The sequence below is a fragment of the Accipiter gentilis genome, chromosome 12 (assembly GCF_929443795.1).
Source record: "Accipiter gentilis chromosome 12, bAccGen1.1, whole genome shotgun sequence".
Taxonomy (NCBI): Eukaryota; Metazoa; Chordata; class Aves; order Accipitriformes; family Accipitridae; genus Astur; species Astur gentilis.
Genome location: NC_064891.1, coordinates 17,261,961 through 17,274,087, shown reverse-complemented (window position 1 = coordinate 17,274,087; position 12,127 = coordinate 17,261,961). Strand labels below are relative to the sequence as shown.

Genomic DNA, 12,127 nt, shown 5'->3' with positions numbered 1-12,127 from the left:
TTCTAATTGGTTTGAAAGGCAGTTTAGATCAAAGCAAAAATTAGGCCTAAAACCATTTTTAAAAAATGTATTATTTCTTAATTTAATTAAGGGAGAAGAGCCATACACCAAGCCTTTAGAGCAATGAGTGAACACGTTCATATGTATTTCTGACTAAATGATGTAATAAAAAGCAAAAATACAAATTAAATGTTGAAAAATTATTTTTGTAGTATTGTTATTGAGAGGGGTTTTTTTCACCAACACGTGTAATTTTTTCATAACTTTAGCTTTTACTTGGAATTAAATGGCATTTTCCATTTTTTCAGTGGTAGTTTTTCTTAGAAAAGCCAGTTAGATACAAGATAGGTGTGATGTAGGGAACCAGGCCTCCTTTTCAGAGCTCCGTTACCAGAACAACTATCCTTCTGGTTAGATTATCCTTGAGCAAGTTACTCATTTCCCTATGATTCATGTTTTGTGTCGGTAAATAAGAATAATGATGTTAACCTCTTTTGTAGAAGACTTTATCTACTGAAGAATTGGCCTTTATGAAACAGAGTTATTATGATTCTTTCTTGCTAAGTAATTGGTGTGCTGCCTTGGATAAAACTGACTTCATCTGCATGAGAACATGAATAAAGACTCAAACATGTTCAATATTCAGCTCTTCCAAATCTCAACTTCAAAGCCCTATCTGGACCATTGAGATGTGAACATTATTAAGCATGCAGCCCAAGGAAAGAAGAGCAAAAAAGAAAAAGAAACTGCCCTCAGCTTGAGTCAAAGCACTTTTCTAAGCCATTTTCATGTTCACTCTCACTTTATCCGAGATAGACTCTTAGCCCAAGTGATCTTCAAAACAGGATTTAGCTGTCACTCTGCATAGGCTCAGAAGGAATACTGGTTTACTCTGTCCCTTTATCACTAAAATTCTTCTTCTGACTTCTTAATTTTTTCTCCTTATGAACACTGAAATATCATAGCTCTTCTGCAATAATGCATACTAACCCTCTCAGGGTTTACCTAATCTGTACTGAAAAGGTGTGAGGCAATGGTTCACCCTGTGCCTTTGTATTAGACCCCTATCAATTCCTTTCATAAAGTCCACTAGTGGAAGCCTAATTTTAGATCTCAGCAGGTCACCAATGCATACTGTCCAGCACTGCACAGAGGAGATTATCAAAAAAGCTGATGCATTTTATAGTATATACGTGACAGTGCATTTACTTAGCTTCACATCTTGGACATTCCTTCCTGAAGTGCCTCTGAGAGATCATGCCAATTCAGTGAAAAAGGTGTAACAAAGGTAATATTGTGAAGAACTCTGTGTGTTCAGCTTGAGAAAGCTGAGTAGCTAGTGAGCAACCATATCAAGTAAGTTGATGGCATGAGTCCAAATCTTACAGGACAGGTGTCTAATCATACAATTTAAACATACACACACGCAGAGTATTAATTGGCACCCAAGTCGGCAATTTCACAAGGGAGGCCAAGAATTTAATCAACCATGGGAAATAAACTATCCTCATGCTTAGAAATTACTCCTACAGAACATGATTGAAATACAGTGTGTTAATAATAGGTAGTAGTGTTGCATTAGTTGCATTTGTTCTACAACAAATAGTAGCTTTTGTCTCAACAATTTTCAGACAAAGAAGAGCACAAGTAATTAGAACACGCACTGGGGTTTGAGAAACCCCTCCCCTGTTTGCCAAAAACTTCTTGCGCTTCTTTACCATTGGAAAGCCATTTTCCAAAAAGCCCAGATTCCTATCCCAGTCAATGAAATAACTACTCAGTCCATGAAAATTAGGCTCTTGAGTATCCCACTACTTGCCATTCCCTGCTAAATGCAGGTGACAGTACTTCTGTACTTCATGGATGTTAAGGTAGGTAAGAATGTGGATAATTACAAGGCATTCAGGTGGTATTTTAATGGGAACAGTATGAATCCCTTACATACATTCCGGCACATTTGAAACCACGATTAAATCACTATTAAGAAAATACATTTTGTGAGGTGAACTAGAATCTTATTTCAAAACATAATAAAACATTTTATGATATATAGAACAGCTTAGTTCAGAATTTTCACTAAATAATTGTGCAGGATAAATCTATGACACAGTGACAGATTTTCACCCTGCATGTTTTCCTTCCCAGTTAATAACTGACCGTGACTTTTGACAGTCAGCTTGGCTAGCAATGGACTACTACAGCATAGCTACTTGTGTGTCACAGGACTGCACACTGGTGACAGTAACGGAAGTCATGTACAGAACGGTAAAAAGATGTTTTGCGAGCACAACATGCTGCTGACTAAAACTGTTAGGGAGTGAGTTTTAGTTGACAATGTGAATTATCTCCTAAATATTTTTGGATGCAAATAAAACGCTTTTGAAAACAAATATGATGCTGCATAGTATCAGGTAAGATCTTGAAAGTAAACCAGCCGAAACTTTCTGCCATGTGATCAACTGGTGTGTTCTCCTTCAATAATTTAGAAATAATTTATTATAGAGCACCAGAATGACTGAAAAACTGAGAAGGCATTCCCTTAGGTATTTCCTCTAGCCATTCAAGATCAAACAAGATTTATGCTCCTTTTTTTTTCCCCGTAAAATTCATCACCAAAAGCTAATAGCAAGAGTGAAGTTTTTATATCAAAATATCTTGTCATCGCTGAGGTCAAGGGGCACGTTCTTTGCATCACGACAGCAGGATTCAGCCCAAAACTTACAGGAAAACTATATTATCCGTATGTAGATTAAAGCAGTTCCTACAGAGACTTGTATTGAAATATCTATTTCGAACTAGCATTTAAAAAATTGTGCATGCAAATTGTTCTCAAATCACAGCACCAATATATTAAATTGGAAGCTCTGTGTATTTGAAGTTTCAGTTCAAACTGTTAATTGTGAGTAGACCAAACCTAACTGTCAGCTTTCATTACTTTATATGTAATCACCACTGAAGACACAGAAGTTCATAAACCACATCAGATTCTTAAATGATTTGAAATTATTTTGAAAGTATAGAATAAAGTTCCCCCCCCCTAGTTTGATAAAATAGAAATGTTGAAAATGAAGAATTTACCCAGCTAAGGACTAATGCCAAGTTTGACAGTAGTTCCAGTGTTCATATCTGAGATAGACTACTTTTAAAATGGAGAGAAAGAATAAAAAGCAGAGGCACAACAATAACAGCGCTGAATGCATCTAAAAGAAAATAGCTTTCAGTTGATGTGCAACTATATGATTATATTCCCACCATCAGTCAAATCCAGCCCCTTCTGCAGATGTTTATTCTTTTCTCTCCTGTTTGGTTATTATGGTTCATTATGTTGAGGGACTAAGCTGATTGAAATGTTCATTGAGATGACTGCTGCAGTAAAATGCGTAAAAGAAAAAAAAAATGGAATGCAGGGAGGGCAGGAGGAGATGGAGCTTTTTATAACTCAGTAGCACTGATCGCTGCATCAGAAACAGTACGAAAGAAAGAGTGGGGGGAGGCTAAATACATGGCTTTTTAAAACAACAATAAATCATACGCCATATATAGGCCAAAAATGAAAGAGGCTCTGTGTTCAGATGTAAACTTCTGGCAAGACCTGGTTTGTTGTCAGGTTCCCAGACACAAAATAGACACTCTGTTCACTTAGCATGAAGCCCTGCAAGAAGCAGGGAGCTCCGGAGACTCTTGGCTCTTCTCGAATCTCATTAGGTCTGCATATTAATGACTTGCAGCAATATAAAGGGGCCCTGTAGCAGCCTCCTCTTCCCCTGGTGCCTGGTTTTCCCATCGTTAAGGGCACAGTGACTATAGCAGCAAGAAAATAGAGGACATTAACAGAGCACGCTGGTGAGGCAGCAGTGCTATGACAGTACAGAGTCCCTTGCCCTGGTATCTTCTAAGACGGGGGTCAGGGGAAAGAAAAATGGATGACTGGAGAGACTGGCAGTATTTTGTGTGACACACTTGTAGCAAATCCTTATACATGATAGAGCGCAGAGGAAACAAGGGGAAAGAAATTACTGTATTGAATCAAGACATACCAGACCTTTGGAGACTGTGGTAAGGAAGAAAGCACAAGCATTTGTTGCTAAAATGCAGTGCGAGGGTGAGAATGAATTCTAATGCACAGGCTCTAAACAAATGTCCCTTTCAGAAGAAAGCTGACAGTATGAGAGCAAAGACAGCAAGCTGTACACATGGGAATAACACTGCAATGTATGTATTTTCTAGGTGATTCAAATCATAGCCTTTTAAAGCATTTCTTTTCTTTGTCAGGGCTGAAAGAAATGTACTTAAGAATACCTTAGCCTTATTAACATGGAGATCACTTATACTATATGGTGGCTTAATTTGAATTAAAGAACAATCCTCAAAAAATGCTAAGGTATTACACATTCAGAGCACCCAATGTGTGTCCACTGATCCCCAGCAAAAATCCTCACAGTCTGGCTGTCATTCAATCACTGGGTTCATTCTTTCCCTTGGGAACTCCCCCTGCACTTCACACTGCTATGCCAGCTGAAGTGCCTACTAAACAAAATTGCCTAATGCTTTGAAATTCTGCAAATCTGCCACTGAAAAAAATGCACTATAAAATGTACCAACAACTTTGTGCTAATGTTCAGGAAGTTTTTTTGCTACAGCAAATGATGCATAATAACATACCAACCCCCCTCAACCAAATGAATAAAATAAACTTTACCCCGTGACTGGAAGGGGTTCAAAATTGTGTCCTTGCCCAGGTAACTGTGGTAGCAAACTGACTTAAACCTAGCCTCCCATGCAACACGCTCACATTGTTTATGCCACTCTTGTATTATATTCCTATAAGTAACTGTTATTTCTAGTCTCCCTACTTAAAGAGCTACAATTTCCATTCTCTTATCAGACTTACCAGAGGATTGACCTCGATTAGTGGCATCATGATCACTGTCTCCTTGCTCACTGTCTCCATGACCACTGTCCTTAGAGCTTACTATGTCTGCTTCCTGGAATGCAGAACTAGACACAGAAAACATCTTTGCATTAGAATAAACATGAAAGAGGAACTCATAAAACATTCTTCTGCCATCACATGGCCAAACGCGGTGCTGCATTCACCCACTCCTGCCTGCTGCACTGCTTCTGCAGAGGTGCTCTGTCCCCCATAAACAAAACTGGCATTTTCAGACCTTGGCAGTCTAGCTGAAATGGACAGCAAGCATTATTACTCCATCTGGTTTTCATGTAATTGGTATAAATAATTTGGTAGCATTTACTTAAGCTGGATAGCTAAATTTTGACTCAGAGAGACCAACGTTTTCCGGAAGACCCTACAGAAGCATTCATAAGTATTTAAAGCACGTTTTAGACTAATACAAAACGAGATTTTGTTCTCTTTTCAGTTGGTTTTGAAACCAGTTCAGAAAAGCTGTGATTCAAACTCATTTAGTCGACAGTGTTTTATTTAATACACCTACATACATTCAATTTTGCATTGCTTTACTACTGTTTTACATCTGCAGTAAACCCATTTCTGCACCCCATTCAGACTTGCTAAAGCATTCATTAGGAAAAACAAGGCTAAGGAGCTCATACCTGTTTACTCGTCGGGGTCTGTCAACTAGATAACTGAGCTCAGCACGCTGATGTTTTGTCTAGGAAAAAGAAAATATTGGGAAATATTTTAACTCTTGGTATTTTTGTAACCAGCATCAGAAAACATACCAGAGCAGCTCACCACATTCACTATAAATGGTAATGTTTAGCTGCAAGCAGGCCTACACAATCTGTTTCTAGGATGTAAGGGAAAAAAAACCCCAGCTCTTATTCGCACAGATGGGAAGGCATGAGGGATTTTTTCCTGAGTTTTTTGGGATGAGATTCTGACACGTTTTCTCACAGTGCACACTGTCAAGCATCACAAGGACTCCCACAAAAATCAACAGAACTATTTCTAGAGTTGTGTACTACTTAGTCTGAGAAAAAAACTTATTGTAATTTAGTTTTCAGCCTGTTTTTAATTCCAGTGTATAAAAATAGGGGGAAACGGTACAGTTACTGCACCCTAAGGAAGAAAATACTTGGAGATACCCTCAAGTCCTTAAAGAGGCAACAGAAGACAGAGTTCTATAGATATTTTGAGGAAAGGTTGATCTCACAAGCCAGTATCAGAAATTCTACCGCAAAACTTAACGCTTTAGAGAATACCATTCAAACCACCTTTGCCAGACTGGACAGTATTCAGGTTTCAGTATTCAAGTTAAGAGAGAACGTGTTATTTTCATTAGTGCACAGGCAGTGAGGTGCTGAGAGCATGTATGAGCTAACCCAGTAGGAAATGATTAACAGGGGAGTATTAGAGCATGGCATATGCTTTGATAGAAATTCTCTACACACTAGATAACACAATATAGGCGACATGTTTAACAGGAGGGGACGTTAAGTGTCTGCATATAATTTCATGGAAACTCCTTCTCGGTGCTTTCCTTTGCAAACTCAGCTTTGGGTTATAAAGAGCTGTTCAGACAGAATAAAGAAAAGTCAATTAATAAACCCTAATTCGCCAATTAATTAAAGTTCCTGCTAACTGTAGAGATCGCCGCCCTCCCAGAGGGGGAGGGTGTGTCCCCCAAAGCCTTACTTGCACATGCAAAGGTTTCGGGAAGACAAAAAAAAGGCCCCGTTTTAAAACGTTGCTTCAGAAAACCCTGTGATGACGCCTCACGTCATTTCATTCCTGTCAGCTGCAGCGACTCTGAGAAAAGCAGCACCCCCCCCCTCACCCCCACAGGCCATTCCCTCAGCGCCTCCCCCCCCCCCCCCCCCCCCCAACCTCCTCAGGCGATGGGCTGGCAGCTAACGGCTGAGGAGGATCTCTGCGTCCCGATCCTGCCCGGCCGGGGCCAGCTTCGTTCGCAGGCACCGGGGGGGGGGGGGGGGGGGGAGGAAGCGAGGGACACACACAGAACCCACGCTCGGCTGCAAGTTTCTGAGCCCGGGTGAGGGGGAGCCCGCGGCTGAGGCGGGAGGGCGGGCCGCCCCGCACTCACCTCTCCCTCGCCTGCCGCTGAAGCCTCCCCCAAGTGTTAGACGGCAAGGAGTGGGGGAGATGGCGGCGGACGAATGAATTAAAGGGGGAAAATGAGGAGCGATGGGGAAAGCAAAGTGCCTTCCCCGCCGGGAGAGGAGGGGCGGGAGCTCCGTGAGGCGACGGGACGCGGCCGCCCAACGGCCGGGCGCGCGGCGCTTGGGGCGGGGTGTGTGTGTGTGGATGTGTGGGGGTGCTGGGGGTGCTGCGGGGGCTGCGGGCGGGCGGGCCTTACCTCGCTGGACAAAATGCTGCCGTTGGAGATGATGTCGGGCTGCTGGTCGGCGTAGCCGGTGACGATGGCCCCGCAGGGGTTGTGCTCGGCGTCGGTGCTGCGGGAGGGGCTGCAGGGCTTGAGGAACATCAGGTCGGTCTTGGCGGACTCCGGGGTGAGGCAGACCTGGTAGCAGTAGTTCTGGTTGTGGTGGTGGGAGCCGAAGGTGCCCGACTCCTCCACCGGCACTTGCGCCGGGTTGCTGGGCACGTTGGAGCTCTGCACCAGCATGATGTCCGACTTGCTGAGCTTCTTCTTGCGGGCCCGCGCCTGGCGGCTGCAGCAGGGGCAGCAGCAGCAGCAGCCCAGGCAGCAGTCGCTGGCCAGGCAGGTGTAGATGTTGAGCTTCTTCTCCTTCTGGCAGCGCACGGCCAGGACGATCATGGCCAGCAGGAAGATGAAGGAGACGGAGCCCAGGGCGATGATGAGGATGAGGGTGAGGTCGAGCGAGGTGTCCCCGCCGGAGCGGCTGGGGCGATGCTCGCCGGAGCCGCCGGAGCCGCCGGCGCCGGCGCCGCCGCCCCCCGCGCCCGCCCCCGCGCCCAGGCCGCCGCCGCCGCCGCCGCCGGGACGCTCGGCCGCGCCGTCCACCAGCACCACCTGGATGGCGGCGGTGGAGGAGAGCGGCGGCTGGCCGTGGTCGCGCACCTCGATGACCAGCTCGTAGGGGCGCTGGGGGTCGCGCTTGGCCGGCACCCGGCGCGCCGTCCGCAGCTCGCCGGTGCGCCAGTCCATGCGGAACAGGCTGGCCTCGTTGCCCCGTACGATGCTGTAGGTGAGGCGGGCGTTCTCGCCGTCGTCGGCGTCCACCGCCGCCACCCGGCTCACCAGGTAGCCCGGCTCGGCGCCGCGGGGCAGCGCCTCCCGCGCCGGGGTGCCGTTGCGGCCGGGCAGGGGGCTGACGATGGCGGGGGCGTTGTCGTTCTGGTCCACCACGACGATGTTGACGGTGGCGTTGCCGGCCAGCGGCTGCGGCTCCTCGCCGGCGTCGCGGGCCTCCACCTGGAAGCTGAACTCCTTGAGCTGCTCGTAGTCGAAGGAGCGGAGGGCGTAGAGGAAGCCGTTCTCGGAGTTGATGGAGACGTAGGTGAAGACGGACATGCCCTGGATCTGGCTCTCCAGGATGGAGTAGGCGAGCTGGGCGTTGGCGCCCTGGTCCCGGTCGGTGGCGCTGACGGCGTAGATGTAGGCGCCGGGCACGTTGTTCTCGCTCACGTAGACCTGGTAGACGGGCTGGCTGAAGCGCGGCGCGTTGTCGTTCACGTCGCTCACCCGCACCTGGATGGACTTGCTGGTGCTGAGCGGCGGCTCGCCGCGGTCCCGGGCCACCACGGTGAGGGTGTAGGCGTCGCCGCCCGGCTGCTCGCGGTCCAGCGGCCCCTCGGTGACGATGGTGTAGTAGTTCTTGAAGGAGCTCTTGAGGCGGAAGGGCGCGTCGCCCTGCAGCAGCTCGCACTGCACCTGCCCGTTCTCCTCCGAGTCGCGGTCCGAGACGCTGAAGAGGGCCACCACGGTGCCCGGCGCCGCCGCCTCGCTCACCGCCTCCTTGACGGTGGAGAAGCTGATCTCGGGCGCGTTGTCGTTGGCGTCCAGCACCCGCACCAGCACCTTGCAGTGCGCCGGCACGGCGTTGGGCCCCAGGTCCTTGGCTTGCACGTACACCTGGTACACGCTGCTCTCCTCGTAGTCCAGCTCGCCGCTCACCTCCAGCCGCCCGGTGCGCGGCGCGATGCCGAAGAGCTCCCGGGCGCGGGCCGAGATGTGGCTGCTGAAGGAGTAGATCACCTCGCCGTTCTGGCCCTCGTCGGGGTCGGTGGCGTTGAGCTGCAGCACCAGGGTGCCCGGCGGCGAGTTCTCCGGCAGCGACACGGTGTAGACGGGCTGCTCGAAGGCGGGCACGTTGTCGTTGGAGTCCAGCACCCTGATGGTGAGCAGGGCGGTGCCGGTGCGCTGCTGGGGCTGCCCGCCGTCCACCGCGGTCAGCACGTAGCGGTGCACCGCTTGCTGCTCCCGGTCCAGGGGCTTGTCCAGCACCAGCTCGGCGAAGCGGTTGCCGTCCCCCTGCGTCTGCACGTCGAGGGAGAAGTAGCTGTTGGGGGTGATCTCGTAGGTGCGCAGCGAGTTGGTGCCCACGTCGGGGTCGAAGGCGCTCTCCAGGGGGAAGCGGGTGCCCGGCGTGGCGCTCTCCGAGATCTCCACGGTGAGGTCGGGCTCCGGGAAGGAGGGCGGGTTGTCGTTGATGTCCAGCACCTCGATCTCCACCCGGAACAGCTCCAGGGGGTTCTCCAGGAAGACCTCCAGGTGCAGCAGGCAGGAGGGGCTCTGCTTGCAGATCTGCTCCCGGTCGATCTTCTCGTTCACGTAGAGCACCCCGGTTTCCAGGTTGAGCTCCAGGTAAGGGCTGCGGGAGTTGGGCGCCGTCTGGAAGCGGCGAGCCGAAAGTTTTGTAATGTCCAAGCCCAGGTCCTCGGCGATATTCCCCACGAACGTGCCATGCTCCTGCTCTTCCTGCACCGTGTAATGGAGCTGGCAAAGGGCCCCCTCCACCATCCAGAGCAAGGCAAAGAGGAATAGCACAATCATCTCCAAATGGGGAAAGAGATCCCCCCTCCCCACCACCACCACCACCACCACCTCTTCCTCCTCTTCCAAAAGCCACCACCACCACCACCACCTCCTCCTCCTCCGAAAATACACAGTACAGTGTGTGTGTGCCTGTGCGTGTCTATCTATGTGTGTGTGTGTGTGTGTGTGTGTGCGCGCCTGTGTGTGTCCGCGCCTGCGAGCGTGTGGAGAGAGAGGGATCGGGGGAGGAGGAGGAAGGAAAGGGGGGGGGGGGGGGGGAGAGAGGTTGATTTAGGGGGGGGGTGGTAGATATTATTTCTTCTGATTCATGTTAGGATTCTTTTCTCCCCCATCTCCCTCCTTTTTGTTACGAGTATTATTGTTTCACACGCTGCCCAAATGAAGAAGACAGGCGTCCCCACTTCATCTGTGATCTTCGAAATAAATGGCCAACTAATAATAGCGATTAGCTGGACGTAGCTAGAGATACACAGTAGCCCGCTTTTATTTATTCCGAGAGTCTTGGCACTGCACCGCGGCAGCAGCAGTGACGGCGGAGGCAGCAGCAGCAGCAGCAGCAAATCCCAAGGAGGAAATTTTTATATTTCAAGATTGTCCTCGGTTTGTCTTCCTGGTGGGAGCTGGAGGGGTAGATGCTGCTGGAAAAGCCGGTGGACATGCCCTCTTTAGATGCAAGAAAAAGGCAGAAAACCGCGAAATTAAAAAAAAAAAATAAAAAAATTATAACCCGCAAAAAGATTTCATCTCAAAAAAGGCAGAGAACAGCTTTGCTACCCAAAACTTTCATTCCCTGATTTCTCTGGGATTTCCTCTTTTTTATTTAAAGGTTTTAGATTTTTCTCTCTTCTATTAATAGTCTTTCATTTTCTTCTTTTATTGCTATTATTATGTTCATCATCATCATCACTCTGCTTTTTATGGATGTGCTGATCAGTTTTTTTCCTCTCTTGCTGCTTTCGCGTCTAGTCCCTGCCTCTCTCTCTCTCTCTCTTTCTTTCTCTCTGTCTCTGCTTGCTGCTGCTGCTGCCGCCGCCGCTCGCCTCCCGTCCCGGCTCCGGCTCCGGTCCCGGCCCCGGCCCCGGCTCCTCAGATCTCTGCCGGCAGTTTCTGAGCCGGCAGCGCTCGGCTTTTCTGTTTTTGCGCAGCGCTCGGCTCCTGCCAACCAATCAGCCGGCAGCAACGCCCCCGGGGGCGGCACCCCATTGGCCGCGGCGCACGTCAAGTAGTCTGCGTCAGAGATGGGGGAGCGGGCAGGCAAGGCAGGCAGGCAGGCAGGCAGGCAGGCAGGCAGGCAGGCAGGCAGGCAGGCAGGCAGGCAGGCAGGCAGGCAGGCAGGCAGAGCGAGGCTAACCCTGCAGCTCCCGAGGCGCTGCCTAACTCCCTCCCTGCCTGCCTAACTCCCTCCCTGCCTGCCTAACTCCCTGCCTGCCTAACTCCCTGCCTGCCTAACTCCCTGCCTGCCTAACTCCCTGCCTGCCTAACTCCCTGCCTGCCTAACTCCGCCAGCGGCTGTTCCGCCGTCGCTGTGGAGGGATATCACCGCTCGTCATCAGCGCGCACACACGGGTAATCGTAAACAACCCTCTCCTTGGAGAGGGAGTTTCCACCAGCTACTGACTTTCCTACCCTAGGCCGGGGGCAGGAACGTTTTTAGAAAGAGCATAAACAAGGGGAAACTTGAGATTAGTATTCCCCCACTCCCCACAGGCTGCCTTAGCAAATTTGTTTGACGGTGGAGAAAGCGCAACTTTCCATCCTACGCATATACAGTGTTTCCAGCTCCAGCCAATTCAAAGTATCACGAGCCTGGGCCAGTTTACCCTGTTTACACTTCGGAATTTCCACTAACTGAACAGGGGACTGTCGGGTACAAGGCAGAGGGAAGGGGGACGGGGACGGGGACGTTTTCTGTCACCGGCTACCAGGGAGTGGCGGAGGGGCATCGCTGGGGTGGGGGGGACAGGCAGAGGCTCACAGCCGCCCATTTGCTCATTTTCAAGCGAAACGCTCCGGTACCGGGCGTCGGTGCTCGCCGTCCCCGCGCTTCCCAACCCGCCGCCGGCGGATAACGGCAGGGGAGGCTCAGAGGCTGCACCGAGCGCTCGCAGCCGCCGCCGGGACTCGGCGGGGCTTGCTACGCCTCGCAGGTTGGAGGAACCCGCGCCGAGGATCCTTTTGCCTCCCGCAGCAACGGGGCATTT

The 12,127-nt window shown here is 49.9% G+C and overlaps 1 protein-coding gene across 3 annotated transcripts in view; it reads right to left on the bottom strand.

The window, feature by feature from the left end:
* Nucleotides 1–10,021, bottom strand: part of PCDH10 (protocadherin 10) — a 32,215-nt gene extending 22,194 nt beyond the window's left edge. For 2 of the 3 annotated variants that reach the window (XM_049815349.1, XM_049815350.1), the window contains exons 1-3: nucleotides 7,302–10,021; nucleotides 5,575–5,633; nucleotides 4,892–4,998 (exon numbers count right to left, since the gene is read on the bottom strand). In XM_049815349.1, the coding sequence (XP_049671306.1) occupies nucleotides 4,892–4,998; nucleotides 5,575–5,633; nucleotides 7,302–9,923 (2,788 nt within the window). In that variant the 5' untranslated portion in view covers nucleotides 9,924–10,021. The remainder of the gene's footprint in view (nucleotides 1–4,891; nucleotides 4,999–5,574; nucleotides 5,634–7,301) is intronic. The other variant, XM_049815351.1, reaches the window with a different exon arrangement.
* Nucleotides 10,022–12,127: the final 2,106 nt, after the last annotated feature.